Genomic DNA, 16,706 nt, shown 5'->3' on the forward strand with positions numbered 1-16,706 from the left:
ACTATGCAATGCGATGCAACGGAATTATAATTAATTAAATCGTCTCGGAATGTCAACAATATTTTGCAAGTGCAGCTCATTTGAAATACATTGTAATATTTATACGAGCGTCCGTTTTAAAACGATCAAAACAAGTCACTTTAACGAATTTTCATTTAAGCATTTTTAGACACGTTCCACGACACAGCTGTTGTTGCTAGGTCGAGAAAATTATTTATCTGGAACTTTCGTAACTCTTCCTGTTGCAGGATTAAATTTCTCTCCGGACAGGTTATTAAATTATTCTTAAAATTTGCTTAACACGTTTGCTACCGCAGGTCCCTTCGCGAGAACTAACGTCACGATCGACTATTTTTCATTCGCATGAGCAAACGAAGCTACGAACCAGCGTCACGTGTTTCGCGGCAGACGTCGCACATTCGAAAGATTCATTAAAGCGTGCATTAAATAGAATTAGCACCGATGTAGCTCGGAATCGTGGCAGCAAACACGGCGCACGTTTATTTCTTTGACGGCGATATTATAATTTCGTACTATTTGTCGCGACGTTAACGTTGTTGGAAAGCACTCAAACGGTAAGATTTGTCTTGCAAATGTACGCGGGAACAAAGACAATACTGCCGCGGCCAGAAATGTAATATTTTTAAAACGTACTAAATCCCAAACGCATTCCCGAATTGCCCGACGACGTACCGGGACGTTAATTTCCTCGTGCGCGCGGAAACTAAAAACACATTTCATATTTCTCTCTCCGTGCGCGGTGTTTCGCGATCAACTTTTACGTTTGAGCCATTTTATTAAAACCCACGAGACACGGGGCGCAGCTTGCACGAAATAACGCGTACGAGTGTGCAGGATATTCCACTGTACCGGACACAAATTTTATCAAGCTTTAAATTAATCAGTCGAATACTTTTTATCATCCTAGACGTCGAGTCGAAGTATATTGTTTTCATAGAAACTCGTGCAGTTTTTGAGGTTTTGAAGATGCATCTATTAAAACCCACGAGACACGGGGCGCAGCTTGCACGAAATAACGCGTACGAGTGTGCAGGATATTCCACTGTACCGGACGCAAATTTTATCAAGCTTTAAATTAATCTGTCAAATACTTTTTATCATCCTAGACGTCGAGTCGAAGTATGTTGTTTCCATAGAAACTCGTGCAGTTTTTGAGGTTTTGAAGATGCATCTATCGCGTACAATTTCACAGTTTGACCGCTGGCTTGTTTCTTAAACGTTGTGGGTACAAAAATGCCCGTTTAATTTGTTCTGAGAAAATTCGCGTCTGTCTCGTAGCGTTTGACTCGGTGTTGAATGGCCCAGTTTCGTGGGACACCGTGTATAGTTGCCTCCGTTGCCGTGGAAAGGACGTGGAGCGATGAGGATAGGTGAAAGAGCAACGGGACGAGAATGGGGGAGGGGCGGTCAGAGGAGGGAGAGAACTATTTCAGCTTTTACGAGGCCGTCGTGGCGTATCCGTTTTGCGGGGTACGACGTGCAAAACGATCGATAACACGCTCGTAACGTTATTACCGACAGGTATACGGAGGTGGGTAGCAGCGGTACTACCGGTAATAATGTGGCTTTTACGGTCGTGGGCGCTGGTACAGCTGCCGCCGAAGTCGGTAAGCGTGGGTTTCCATCGGGCTCTCAAATGCCGTAGCAGCAACCGAATTTGCGCCACTATTTCCGTCGTTCCTGCCACTCTCGCGCACGTTGTGTCGCCGAAAATAAAAGCTGCTGGACGTTGGACGCGTGGTAGGGCTCTATCGATCCGGCACGCTTACCAAAGACACCTTGGATAAAACCTTTCGTTATCGAACTGTCTCGAAAACCTACTCGATATTTCGGATCATACGTCGTCGTAGCTCCGCGTCAGACTCTATTGCGCGAAGCTGAAAAGTTGCTACCCGGTGTAAACGCCGTGTTACGATGTTCGAAGTAACGCGAGTGTCTTCTAAACGATTGGAACGAAACAAAAGACGATACGTATTGGAATCGGTCGATTATATATCGTGCACGTTTCTTGAGGAAATGGAGCGTGATTGCTCAATCGCGTCGGTTTAGCGCGCTGACCCACTGAGAAATTCACGTGGTTCGCCAGTGGACCGCGAACCGCACTTTGAGCAAGACTAGATTACAGAGCTCTGATGCTTCTGTTTAAGAGTCCTATTTTACGACTATGCCCGGGGATAAAATGATATTCCGAGATTATGGCTGCTTTAGCTCTTCGCGGCATGGTAGTTAATTCGGGTGACGACTTAAAAAAAATATGCCCGAGCACGGTGGCTCGTGTAAGTGACAATTTTACAAGAGAACCATATTTTTACGGTGGCTGTCCTCGTTGACCACTGCTTTTTTTTAAATTACTTTTTGTTGACCCTTTTTAACGCGAAAGATCTCAGGGCGACCTTTATTATCTCAACCGCTTTACGCTTATTACTGACCTTTTCGAGACCCATTTTTCTTCAGAACCCAACTGCATTAAATTTTAATTGAAAAAAAACATCTGTCTCCGAGAAAGGGCACAGATATTGTTACAACTCTAGTGTCACCAATGAAAGCTTTATCAGTTTTTAAGATTTAATGTAGCTTCGAGAGAAACGGCTTTAAAGTTTCAGTAACGATCAGCCATAAAAAGCCATCGTCTGTAAACTTTATCAATCCTTCCAACATTCTTGAGATTACAAATAATAAGAAATTGACTGTTTGATCTTGTACAACGAAAAATCTAGTCGGAGAATATTATTTTTATTTTATCAATCTTATATCGTGCGCTAGTTTCGAATAGGAAATAAAACTCGACGTGTCCGGGAAGTATCGGAACGTGTGCCGTAGCAGGAGAAAGAGTTCAATAGTGATCAATAGTGATGATGTCCCCTTCGAAGTACTCCCCTTTGGGAGCCATAACCTTCTTTCAACGATCCTCCCACTTTCGGGAAGGATTCCTTGAAGTCAGCTTTCAGAATAGCCCAACAGCTGCCTCGTCGCGTTCCCGTTTTACGTCCTCCGCGTCCTCGAATCTTTTCTCCTTTTAAAGGATCTTTCAATTCGAAGAACTGTCAGAAATCGCAGAAATCTACGTTAGAAATCGAGCCCCGTTTCCTTCTCGCTGCGTCGCGTAATCGATTTAGAATTTCTAGATAATACCACATATTCGCTAGCTGACTTTTTGGAGTGTATTTATGGTAAACAAAATCCCTTTGAATAGCTATGATCCATTTAGGGTAACGACCTTTTCGAGCATTTCAGAATCGTTTCTGATCAATTTCACACGATTAAAAAAATAGTTTCTGGAATTCCAAGGTCTTCTATCCTTTGTACAAATAAGATTCGATTGATATACGTTTTTTTGGTAGCCCATAAACTTACGATGCATCTCGTTTCGTAAACTCTCGCGCGGGAATTGTAAGGCTTATTTCACGACGTAAACGCGTTCAGGATCCTCGTCGTCCCGGCATCGAAGCGAGGAAAAGAGGAAGCGCCGAGGACTTCCAGGTTCGCTTCGGTGGCGTCTTATTCTCTCATGAAAGACGCCGCCGCGGTAATTAATGACGGACGAGAGATCACGCTTCAGCGGCAATAATTAACCGCGATTACTCGACGATCCGTGCAGCCAGAGTCGATTATCCGCGGCGACGATAGGCGGCGGGTCGCAGTATCGTTACGGTCCGCGAGGCAATATCGCAACACTGTACTTACGGGGAAACTTTCCTCGAAACCCCTCCAATCCGCGGAGAATATTTGCCAGGGTAGGAAACAATGTTTCTCGCGCGCCAGAGTCGATTTCCATGTAAAGTGTTTCCTGACTGGGGTTTTTTCTCCCCTCCCCCACCCGCCGTCGCGCTCGCGCGTCGGAGCTTTTACGAGCTGAAATTGGTCGACGAGGAGCGAGAGAGCCGCCGGTACGCGCAGGTTTAAACTGGAGGCGTAATCAGCGAACGGAAGCTCGAACCAGCGGCACGATTTCCGTCGTGCGTTCGCGTGTAAGCCTAGAGGCGACTGCTTACGTGGGCCGTGACAAGTGCATCCGGCACATCGAAGGATTACCGTTCGTTCCGTACGCAATCACGACGTCCGATTACTCTTGGAAAACACTCGACGACGGGGAGAGAGACCCCTCTTAGACAAACCTATTTGCTAAACGTCGAAACCGGTCGAAGGATATCGGCGTCGCGTCGCGAAACGAAATCGACCACGAGACGTTTTCTGTTGATCCGCTCGACGACGTTTAAGCGCGTCTATTTGCCAGCCTCGCGAGCCAAGAATCCAACAAACCGGCGGAAAATATTTTCTCGACCCTCCAGGATGCGAACGGCAGTCGTTTAACTCCTCGAGCATGAATTTACGCGATCGCTATGCGCACGGGGACGATTTCCGCGCGGTCGAACGTTTTTGTACACTTCGGTGTTTTACGAACTCCGCAAATCGCGTGTATAGCTACGATACGACATGAAAAGACTAGTCGAAAATAGAGAATAATAATGTTCTTCGAACAGTTGCGAAGAATCTAAATTTTGGACTGTATCGGAGTAAGTTAAAGTTCTTCTATCGTATGGGTTTGCAACATAAAAAAACAAATCGAAAATGGAGAATAAAATTTAGTATCGTTTGATGCTTTTTGCGATATGTTGTTCAAACAGTTACGAAGAATCTAAATTTTGGACCGTATCGGTGTAAGTTAAAATTCTTCTATAGTATAATTTTTATACAGGTGTTTGCAACATAAAGAAAGAACAAATCGAAAATAGAAAATAAAATTTTGTATCGAGATAATTGAATCTGAAAATTCATCGCGAGCCCGTGCGTATATTGAATGAGCACTGGCGTGTCTGTCCACAGACCCACTGATTCTACTTCTACTGAATTCCAAGTCGTACTCCGCTGCAGCCACGATGAATTTTCAAGCTCGATTCCATCTTAAATGATCGAACCTAGGATCTAGAAATATTTGCATCGTTCAAACTAAAGCAAATATGTAAAAATAAAAATAACTAAAACGACGCAGTTAGCGTAAAAAAATTAAAAATTAAGAATTAAATTAAGAATTAAAAATTACTCGTAACCGTGTAGCAGTGTAGATCGACATTACAGTTCGTACACGATGATTACGGATATGAGTTGCGTTTTAAAGGTCGCATACGATGAGGTAGTTTTAATGTCAACAGGCAGTTGAAACAGTATGTAATTGATGATGTAACTGGCAACGTTGTTTGACAACGATGAAGTCGTAAAATGTTTCTAATGTACGGCTGTAAGTGCCCGAGATGGTAGTGGGAAGATAGAGAGAGCGGAGGTTGTCGTTCCTGGAACGTCTCCCATCGGACGAGTCGATTTTTTCGTCGAGTTTACTATGCTTACATAATTACGACGTACGACTACATATTTCGTTAACGTCCGCGCGTTATTCCCATTACGCTAACGAGTTCTTTTCTTGGAATAATTTTTCTACTATCACGGTACATGCCGCTTTAAACGCTCTTTTTATTAATTTTTCTAATTATACCCTCTAGACGGTTTTTTGCTTTTTTATTCCTGCTTAAAACGCGTCAGCGTCTACTTTCCTCTGTAAATTTATCAAGAATTTGTGCACCGTATGGGCAAACAAAATGTTTTTATTCCTTTTATTTCCTCGTTTAAGTCGTAAAAGGAAACTCGTTAGTTTGTTGCAACAGCACATATTTACGATGCGCTATTAGTTATATTAGCAATGAAGTTTTTATAATAATCACTTCTGTCCTATTTGAGGAGACGTTACTCTAAACATCCTCTCCATTAATTTTATTTAATTGCAGCTTCCAGTTGCCATATTCCCGTTTCGAAATGTCAGCGTCGACTCGCATCGGTGAATTCGTCGATAATCGATAATCCCACGACCTCGTCACATTCATAAAAAAATATTAACTGTAATGCAATTTTTATTTGTCCAAAGCGACTTTAGTTTGGTACGAAACAATTTTGGACAATGGTGAGAATAATATTCCATGCTATGGGGGCCTCTGATTGCTCCTGAAAATGTTCAATTCGACGCTGTCGCTGCTCACGGTATTCCGTATCGTAAAAATAAAGCGAATAAAGTCGATTGTCTCGAGATGGGACGATAGCGTCCGTATCTTGGGAACGAATCGAGGGACAAAGAAGTTTCGCGTGTGAAAATTTGGTCTCGTCGACGGGGACTGTTTTTGCGAGAGGGAATGGCGCAACATGTCCCGACGAGCGAAAAACTGTTGGATGGCCGGTCGAACTGACCTTATCGTTTTATTTTCGTGTTTCAGGGTCCGCCGCAGCCCGGCCAGCAATATAAATTCTCGATCGGCGAGCTGTGCGATCGTATCAAGGAGGACTTCAACTTTCTTCAGACACAGTATCACAGGTAGACCTCTATTTTCAACAGCCATAAATCAACCCCACCCACCCCCCCTTCTGCCCCTCTCAAGGCGAACTCTCATTACTCGAAAGAGTGTAATAACATCGAGGTCGATTCGCGTCGGGAAATTATATTTAATAACTGTCGCGTTGGTTAAAATGTCGTCGTCCGTTTAGGTACGCGCACGAGATCATCGCCGGGGGTGAAAACCAGCGTTTGATTCCGTCTTCATTGACTCAATTTTCAGTAATTTCGAATCGTTATAAATTCACGGTGCTGCTCGTAATTATTCGCGCTTAACCGCTGGTAAAAACGCGAAATATATTCGTTTTGCGCTGTTCAGCGTTACGACGTCTGCTCGACAAAATATAAGTAGAAACGGTACGCAAGAAATGAAAGAAAAATGGAGGAAATTGTTTTTCTGGACGTCGAAGAAATGTCAATATTAAACGACTCTGAAGAAATCCAGTCTGAATATTTATAGCGATCTGTAATTAAAACGCACGCTTTCGGGATAAATTATACACGTATGTATTCGGGATATATAAATAAATCACGATCGCCTTGTTTAGCGAGCAATGTAGGCATATTTCGTAAGAAAAGATCAAACCGTAAGACGCAATGTTCGTTTCAGTTTTTCAAAGAGCAACTATACCATAGGCATAAAATTAATTATCGAACAATAATAATAATAAAAAGACCTTCGAATATCGCAATTAAACGTAATAATTCCACGTTTATTGTTCTATTTTCCATGTTCCTTTGACCGGTTATCTTATCTTGCGAACGTTGTTGCTAAATTCTTATATTTTTTTTGAAACGTTGCTAGCAAGGGGGATATTGCTCTTCGGTAATTAATCGTCTGCAGTCGATACGCCTAGATGTACACGGGATCTTGCCTAGGAAACGTTTGCGCAAACGTCGTGTCGGCGCGTAGGCGAACCGAGCAGACAAATCGACAGATGTAGGCAGAGAATTGTTTGTCCAAGCGGAAGCTATACACACTCAAGTATGCACATAGCCCGGAGGACGAGGAGGCCTCGCGGTTCGGATTCTATGCACGCGTGTTACGCGTCCGCGAGCCATTCAGCTTCTTCGCGAGCCATTCCGCAACTTTTCTTCACCACGGTTACAACGTAGCATTTCCTTCGCCGTTGCACAACATTCGAAAACAGATAAAAACAACACCGAGTCCATTTTTTCTCTAAAAATTAAACCATAGCGGTCTACTGTTGGTCAACATTTCGGTACACTATACTATTAGTACCTTTTCACAGTGAAAGTTGGAGAGAAGGAAGTGTTATTAATTGATATTGATGGTAACGTTTCTGTGGAGGTATTAAAACGGAGCAAACTACTGTACAGAGCTGTGAAGATGGTCAACGATTATCTAGCCGCCACTATTTTGCCTCTTAATAGTAGCAGATCTAGATTTGCTAAAGAAGAGATACTCTGTGTAGATACAAAATCTATATACAGAATCTTTGTATGCTGCATTGTTTTTGAGAAATATGTCTCACTCTTGAGACGTAATAATAGCAGAAATTCTTATTTCTGACTCGTTGGCAACTTACGATCTATACACAGTAGTTCGGTGCCATCTTTCCAGCTTCGCGCAGTACACGAGTCGCGAAACGATCGCCCAACGAACGCAACCGAGAAAAATGTCGACGTATCGAGTAAAACGCTTTATCCTCGGCGTCCCGATTCCCGCTATCGAGTCTGGAAAAACGCGAAACGAATAATTGGCAATTTCGACGAGCTTCTGCGGTTATGTTCCGAGGCGTCGAGCCGTTGGAAATATACAACCGTCGTAAAAACGTAACAAGTATGGGAATACGAGAGGAGGGGCGGTAATAGAGCGATACGATCTCTCACGCGATGGACGGGAAAAAGTAGCTCGATAAGAAAACTTTCTTCGTACGTCGTCGGTTTACATCGTTCGTCCGACTGTCCCTATCGGCGGGCTCGACACGTTAATTTATGTCCCCTGGCCCTTTAACGTGTTAATTCGCGACGTCACGTGCCGCACGATTTCCACCGACGACGGAAACTTAAATTGCTGTTTCGTGTCGCTGCGACACGGGACACGGTGGGGGGAGGGGGGGACAGTGCGACGGACAGAAGGAGAGACCCAGAGCCCTCGGGGCTGTGTGCATACATGCATAAATATGTGCGAGACGTACGTGAACGGCGTGCAACATTTCGACGGGACTGGCCGTTTTATACGGGAACAGCCAGAAAGTGGACAATTTCGTACACCGTGCACGGCGACTCTTTCGTTGGAGTTGCTTGGTTTTTCCTTCGCCACGTCCCCCCTCTCCCCCGACTGTCAAGGTTTTGCTCGCGGTAGGCGGGAATTAAATTGTTTGCCGCGGGAACGCGCTGTCGTGACTAATGATCGTAACGCTTTTCGCTGGAACTGTTTGATAGCGCGCACGAGCGTGTAGCCCTTTGTAGCCAGGCGCATTGTTTGCGTTGCGTCGGGATAGATTTCGTATCTTGGACGTGTAACTTTTGAAAGAGGTACAATTTTATGCTGGTCGATTGTTCCGGGTTATCTGACGGTCGGGGAACCAGCCATGCCGGCATTTCTGATAAAAGGCTCTCTTTTTCAATGGAAAGTGGAACCACGGTAGAACTTTGCACGCGTGCCGGATCAAAGTTTCGAATTTGTTGGCAAAGCGACTTCCGTTCGCGTCCGATTCGCGTATTACGACTCGTTAACGGATTGTTTTTCGACGCGGCGGCCAAAGCTGGAGATAAACTTTACTCGTTGCACCGTGAACCGAGCTTCCGTCGTCGACTCGATCTGGTGATTCTTAAGATGAACATCGAAATTGGGGAGAAATTCGACGCCAGTGGAATTTTTAAAACTTTGCACTCGTATTTATATTAGAGATGGCTACCAACTCGGAATTTTTGTTCATATTCGATTCTAGAAGCCAAAATGAGACGAAAATCAAGAATAACAATTTGCTGATGGAGGTTTCGTTAAAAAGTTATTAACAATTAAATTCAAAAATTTCAAATCGTTCTGGAAAAATTATTTTCGGTTGCGGGGGGCAATTACAATCATTTTTGGTGAATACATATACCCCCGAAATCCTACCCACTTTCTAGAAAAAAATTCGAGAAGGTGTGAAATTTTTCGACGGAAAAAAAAAATTTCAAATCGTTTTGGAAAAATTATTTTCGGTTGCAGGGGTCAATTGCAAACAGTTTTGGTCAACAGACATACCCCCGAAATCCTACTCAGTTTCGAGAAAAAAATTCATCACCGAAAATTTCATGTCTGACCATAGCGTCGATATGTTTCACTGAAATTTCATGCGTATCTTTAAAACGTCATAACTTCTGAACGGATTGGACGATTTTAATGTTTAAAAAAGCAAACTACGCGTATTTTGATGGAGAATATGTACAAATCGCAAAAGTATTCGAAAAGTTGGTCCTTGACCGCGCAAAATGAAAAAAATCCCCATAAAAATGGTCCAATTTTCAAACAGCCATAACTCCTACAATTGTGAATATATTTCAATGAAACTTTTTTCTGAAGTAGAGCTCATGGGTACCTACAAAAAAGTATTAGGCAACTTTTCTATAGGGCGTCATACAAAATTACTAAAATTGAAAAAGGAATTTATAAGAAAAATCGACAAGGGGTAGGTGCCTAAATTTTTCGACAAAATTGAAAAGTTTCAAATCGTTCTGAAAAAATTATTTTCGGTTACGGGGGTCAATTACAATCATTTTTGATGAATAGACATACCCTCGAAATCCTACCCACTTTCTAGAAAAAAATTCGAGAAGGTGTGCAATTTTTCGACGGAAAAAAAAAATTTCAAATCGTTTTTGAAAAATTATTTTTGGTTGCGGGGGTCAATTACAATCATTTTTGGTGATTAGACATACCCCCGAAATCTTGCGCATTTTCGAGAAAAAAATTCAGTACGGTCGGAACTTTAAACGTTAATAACTGTTTAACGAAGCCTTCATCGACAAATTGGTATTCTTGATTTTTGTTTTATTTTGGCCTCTAGAATCCCCCATTAAAATTTTTCTCAGGGGTAGCCGAACACCCTGTATACGCACACATTTAAGCAGAAACTAAAAGAAAACTAATGTAAATATATGAATAATAATAAAATGTAGATTGGCGACTGTATGGTGACATACGAGTGCAAAGGGTTAAATGTCGTCTTTCGAAACGTTCGACTTACGAGTCATGGTGTTTATTTTAAGAATCACTACTGTATTCGATTCGTGAATTCGTCGAAAAGCTACTCTATCGTGGATTGTGATCTTTTCTAATTTTTTTCGTAATAATTTGTGAATAATGGGAAACATCAGAATCTACTGGGCTTTAAAATTTACTTGGTTTTGCATCAAGCTTGACAGATCTAGTTTAAAGAGTTAAATGTCTAAAAATTTCAATCTACTTGGTGCAGTCAGCATTATTTATTATACACGTAAAAATCCATTAGCGTACAAGAGAAAATATAACGATAACAATGTAGAGACAAACAGTATTGATATCGAGACAGATAATTTAATTATAAATCGCACTAAATGATAGCAGATCATTGCGAGGGTGTATTTCCACCCCTCGATCGTCGTGCTCCGGCACGCGAAGAGCGTGTTTTCGAAACGTTTCACGATGACAATTCCGTCTTGATGGATCGTAAAGCGAACGCAAGCGTTACTCTCGGTTTTCCACGATTTATCGTCGTCCGTTTTGATTACGGGCACGTTGCTCGTGGATCGCGGGGCGCGAGAATTCCGCGGGAAGAAGGATTGCATAAGCACGGCGGAGTATTCCGCGCAAACAAAGCGGCCGTAGTCCCGCGGAATAATTCATTTTATGTCTGTATTATACGGTCGATGATGCGGAAAGTGGCAGAGCGGCGTTAGTTTTATTATCAGACGAGGCACGCTCGGATAAATGCTCTCGCGAACTCGGGTGTAGGAGGGCGACGTTGGGGAGGAGGAGGGGCCATAAATTTCGCCGCTTACAAATTGAGTGCGCCCCGGAGTCGCGTAGAATTTTCGCGGCTGCGCAAAACGTGGAACAGGTGCGCGTTTCCGCGTGTTTACGTCTCGGAAACGTTCACCGTGGAACGGGAGGAGAGGTGGTCGGGCAAAGCGCCTTGTAAATCGTTGCCGCGCGTCAATCTGAAATAATTAATGGACTGCCCCGACCGCTTGCGCAACCTGAATTATCGCTCGACCGATCGTTAATATCGTACTAATTTATCGTGGCGAAGCGACGATCCGAGCGTTCGCTCGGCCTGGCGAACGATTTCTGCGTCTCTCCGTACACGGCCACTGAAATCCGCTAACGATTGACTGAATAATTCAGCTATCCCTTTAAAGGTGGCTCGACGAGTGAGAAGGAGAGACGAAATGAAAAAAAAAAAAAAAATAGAAGAAAGAGCCGTCTCGTTACCGATATCTGGTTTTAGAGATCGCGATCGACAACGCACCCAGAGGCTACTTTACGCGCGACTGTCCCGTACACGCGATGCTGTCGATCACAGCGGATCGCGTCACAATGGCGGCGACGCTCCGTGCCGCCGCGATAGGCACTGGCCACGGTTCGAAACACGGCCTGGACTTTCGCTTCCGCGATTCCAGAACAGAACGGGGAACAATAATTGCCTATCAATTTCCATCGACCGGGCCCCGGCTGCAGCTAGCGCGCGAGCCACTCGATTTCGCACGGTCGATGCGACTGCGAGATTAGTTAATCGCCTTAGCGTTCTCTCCTTCTTTCGGATTCCCGTCCAATTACGATAACGAATGGAAATTGCCGCGCCGACCGTTCCCGCGATTGATAATTAGGAACTCGACGCGTTTAGCGGCGGAAAAGTTCGACCGGGGGGGAAAAACGACGGGTAAAGCGCCGCTCAAGAACAAGCATTAATCCGTTGCATCGTGCAATTTTTATTCCCGTACAACAATTTCTGACTCGTTCGCGCATCAGCTTTTATTTACGACTTCGAGCATCCAGACGTTCGTAGAAAAAATCCGGTAATGGGTGCCGATTCAGGAGGCTGGAGGAGTTCATCTTTCGTGCAGCGAAATTCGATCCACTCGAGTGGGTAGGATAGGAACGTTCCATTTACGAATCACGGTGTTCATTTTAAGAATCACTACTATAGCCGTAGGGTCAGCTGCTCTAACAGGGAATACGTTCTTAATTTGGAACACCGCAATATTAAAGAAATCGATTGTGATTGTTATTGCAACTGAATTCCAAAGCAACACGTGTTCGTAAAAGAATATTGAAAAAAATATCGCAGTCTAAGTTTTTGCAAGGTGATCCTATAATTAATATATTAATATAGTATTCCATATTACGAGCACTATGAGCCCTAATATGGAAAATGAGGACTTCAATAAAAAAAAGTAAACATTTCCTACACCATAATTATATTTTAAATTTGACTGTTACCAGTCAAAATAGCGTAAAATTTGATAAAAGTTCTGCTAGCAAGTGAAACATGTGTATAAATGAAAGAATTCCATACTAGGACAACTGACCCTATTATAAACAGTTTCTGAAGAAATTTTTCACTTTTAGTAATTGCACGGTATCGAGATGCAAATTCAGGCGCGTAGAACAAAGATCGCGACAAGTATTATAGTTTCTTCGCGCCCCGCGCGCGTTACGACACCGAAAACGGAAGCGCGTTTTTATCTCAACGATGATTATCGCGTGATTATTCCCCCGTTCGATGCGGCGTGGGAACGTCGTTCCGTTCTTTGTCGCAAATTAGCCGGGTATTTTGTCTTTTTTTTTCAGTTGCCTTCGGACGCTACAGTTTTTCCTGTTAGTTCCGCTCACGTGCACCGCGAACGCGCGCGTTTTAATTTAACGACGACGACGACGGCAAACAAAGCCTGCGCGTTCTCGGGGGCTGGCGGATATTAATGCTGCGTTCTGGTTCTCCTTATACAGACTCGAATCGGAGTGCGAGAAACTGGACGTCGGAGATTTACGCGACGATGAGCCTAGAATGAAAAAAAAGTACACGGGAAACTGGCGAGGGGATGTTTTTACGTTTTCCACGCGAGATACCGTCCATCCGTTGTCCCCGGATTACGAACCGATTCCTGTTTCGATTAATATTTATTAATTGACGTTAAAATTAATTCCATATCGCGTAACAAATTTGCTACGACTCGATGAACGTACACGTCGTGTATCGACCGACCGAAATAAATTCCATTTAAACTCGCGTTTGCTCAACGAGCTCATTCCTGGTCCCGGTTATTCCAATCTTTGGTGTTTACAGAATGAAATATCAATTCACGGTTGATTTCCGGCGTCTCCCTCGTGACGGTCGCGCGAAAATGTGGATTTCGTAGAATGTCCGTGTTAAATCAAGATTATTCCATTCTTCGTTCCATGGCGCGTTAAACGAGTGCGTTTTAAAAAAATAGAAACGAGTAAAAAACCCCGGTTCACTTTGAACGCGCGAGCCTCGTAACGCCGGGACAGTAATTTGCTCGGCGCAGCCCCGTAACTTTATTTTTTTTTCAAACCTTCTCCCGAGTAGCTCTGTTTTTAAACAACACTTTCTAGGGTAAGATCGCCGGAATAGGGCAATATTTTTTTAAAGCAGCGCTTCGTTGAGAAGAATTAACAAAGTCAAGCTCTGAGGGGCAAAAGTTAACTTTTATTCTAGGTGTTTTCTTACTTGGTCCATTCGTCTAAAACACTCGTTCCGCATGACGATACTTCCTTAAGTGGTTCGTTGTTGAGAACAATTCAAAAAGACGAGGCAACTCGCAAGGTTTATTTTTCTCTCGCGTGTTCTCTAAGTTTCTCCAATTATTCGAAATACACATTCGCTAGAGGACATGTCAGGGAAGGGATGATATTTTTTTAGAACCGGTTCATCGTTGAAAATAGTTGAGAAAGACGAGTTGAAATATGAGAAGACTCATGGACGTCATAGTTTTTCGCTTGCTTGTAATATATACGATAATAATATCATTTTTAATAAAATTTGTCTTTAGAATTCGAAGACGGTTGCATCAATATCTCGCGACGCTTATTTGATTTCGACGAGCGGTGCACGGCTGCAATATTTGCAACAGGGATTTCTAAACATCCTGTGTGTCATGATACAGCTCGTTAGATTTCCTTCCGCGATAAGAACTAGCCGTATCGCGAACAGACGGTCGGATCCAAAGCTATTAAACTATCGCGGGAAGAAGAAAAAAAAAAAAAAGTTGCGAAACATAGTTCTCGCGTAATTGGTATTATAAGCGCAGGGAAAAACCGGAAAGAATTATATGGACGTTGGAGTCGTTTCTGGCCGTTCGTAAAATGCTAGGAACACGGATGAAAACGTGTACAAGCGCGTACAAAAGCGCGGATATCGGTGCGCGCGCACCAACACGCGAGTTCCGTTTTGCATACGGTGCTACGCAGCGCACTCAACCATTACGAGCACATATTTATTATACGAGCGGGAGGGGGGGGGGGGGATGCAATTTTGCAGGAACGCCACGGCCCCGAGCCTATTTCGCTGTCACGATGGTAAACAAAAATATGACGCGGTCCTGTTGTCGATAAAAAATTACTGCAGCCATAAAAGTGGTCTCGTGCGCGGTCGATCGCGCGGTCGTTTCGCGGGAAATTGTTATGTCCTCGGATCAATGGGAATTAATTTTCCATTTAACGCCCTATTATTTCGGTCGAGCGCAATAATAACGCGCCGCATTAAAGTTCGATGATAAAGCGATAACGATTGACAAGAAACATACGCGGGAGTGTATAGTCAGTCTCGCGAGCAACGAAACTATGAATTTTGTACAGTTAGGCTCAACGAAAATGAGACATTTGGCATTCGCGGACTCAGCGTGACTTATACTCTTAATTTCTTATTTCATTTAGACGTAGGGTGGTGATTTTCGAGCAAAATATCGCCCAACGTTGAGAATCAATAGTTACGAAACAAATTATCGGACGGGGTTCTTACGACGAAAATTATACCAACCATAATTACAAGGATATTTGGATGATTTCGAGATCGACGAGCAATATTCATGAAACACGCTTCGCTGATCAAATATGTACAGTGGGTGGCCAAATTATTAGCTATACGCATTAGATTATTAGTTATACACGATGTGTGTATACATTCCGGTCAATTCGAAGCTATTAAAGTAGCGAATATACGAACAAGCACGTATATTTTAGAATTATTGTCTTACGATTTGGAAAGACACTTGATTCGTTCAACGAAATTTGTTCGACGAAACACTATCGTATAAAATAAACGTTTGGAACTTTTATTCGGATCTCTAAAAGAGTACCCAATCCAGATATTGGTAAAAAAAAAAACTATTTTTTCTCTTTGGTGTAGATATTTTTTTGAATCGCGTCAGTTTCCTTCCAATCAGCGACACTTCGATAATCCCTGCGAACCGGGAACGTTTTCACGCGAGGCGCTAATTTTCGGTGAACATTCCAGTGAAAATTCTGATATCCCCTTCTCAGGTTCCACGTATGTTTCTTGTCTCGTAGTACGCGCGTCTGGATGGACTTTTTCGCCTCGATCGGATCGGTTCGTTGCCATTAGCCGCGCTATTTTATTATTCGAAACGGCTCGATCCACGAACGTCGGTATTGGCCCGTGTAATTCTTGGCAAACACGCGTCACCGGGCGCATCGGATTTTCGCGTACCACCGTGTTCAGTCGAACGATATAAATTCCATCTCCGCGATTTCGCGGAATATTCGGCCAATTGCACCGTTTCCGACAGTTTTGATACGCCATTTAGAGCAGTGCCTGGGCGCCGATCGGACGAGCACAGGACAGACAGACAAACAGACAGACCGGACAGCCAAAAAGAGAAAACGCGTCTATACACACGATTTTCACCGTGTAACAACTATTATCGATGTTTGTTGCGGCTGCAACTAATTGTGTGTTTTTAATAGCTTGGCTGCGCTGCATCGTCCCCCGCCCCCCGCGATATCCTCGATCAGGGGACGCGATTGGAGCGGAAAATCGGTTCCCGCGAGAGACAGAGAAAAAAGAGACCGCCGGAAAGAGTTAAATACCGATAGATCGCGGACGTTAACGATGTTACCAAACCGTTTCACACGCGATCGCGTTCCGGGTGTCTCGATCTCAGGCAGAAATCAGAACGAAGAGCCTAAAAACAACAGTGTTTAAGAAATCATAATGTTAAGTTTTTAGGTGGGACCGTACTATACAAGTTGTCGAACTATACACGTTATATTTAAATTTACGGTTTCGTAATTCTGAAGGAAGCCACACGCCACAGTGGTCGAAATTAATTATTAAATCAA

The 16,706-nt window shown here is 43.4% G+C and overlaps 1 protein-coding gene across 3 annotated transcripts in view; it reads left to right on the forward strand.

Annotated features, from left to right (window-relative positions):
• The window catches only part of LOC143351664 (protein groucho), a 158,890-nt gene that overhangs the window by 38,274 nt on the left and 103,910 nt on the right, over positions 1-16,706 (forward strand). For 2 of the 3 annotated variants that reach the window (XM_076783473.1, XM_076783465.1), the window contains exon 2: positions 6,279-6,376. In XM_076783473.1, coding sequence (XP_076639588.1) covers positions 6,279-6,376 — 98 coding nt within the window. Of the gene's footprint in view, positions 1-6,278; positions 6,377-16,706 lie in introns of those variants that run through there. The other variant, XM_076783482.1, reaches the window with a different exon arrangement.

Source organism: Colletes latitarsis, chromosome 1, assembly GCF_051014445.1.
Source record: "Colletes latitarsis isolate SP2378_abdomen chromosome 1, iyColLati1, whole genome shotgun sequence".
NCBI classification, from domain to species: domain Eukaryota; kingdom Metazoa; phylum Arthropoda; class Insecta; order Hymenoptera; family Colletidae; genus Colletes; species Colletes latitarsis.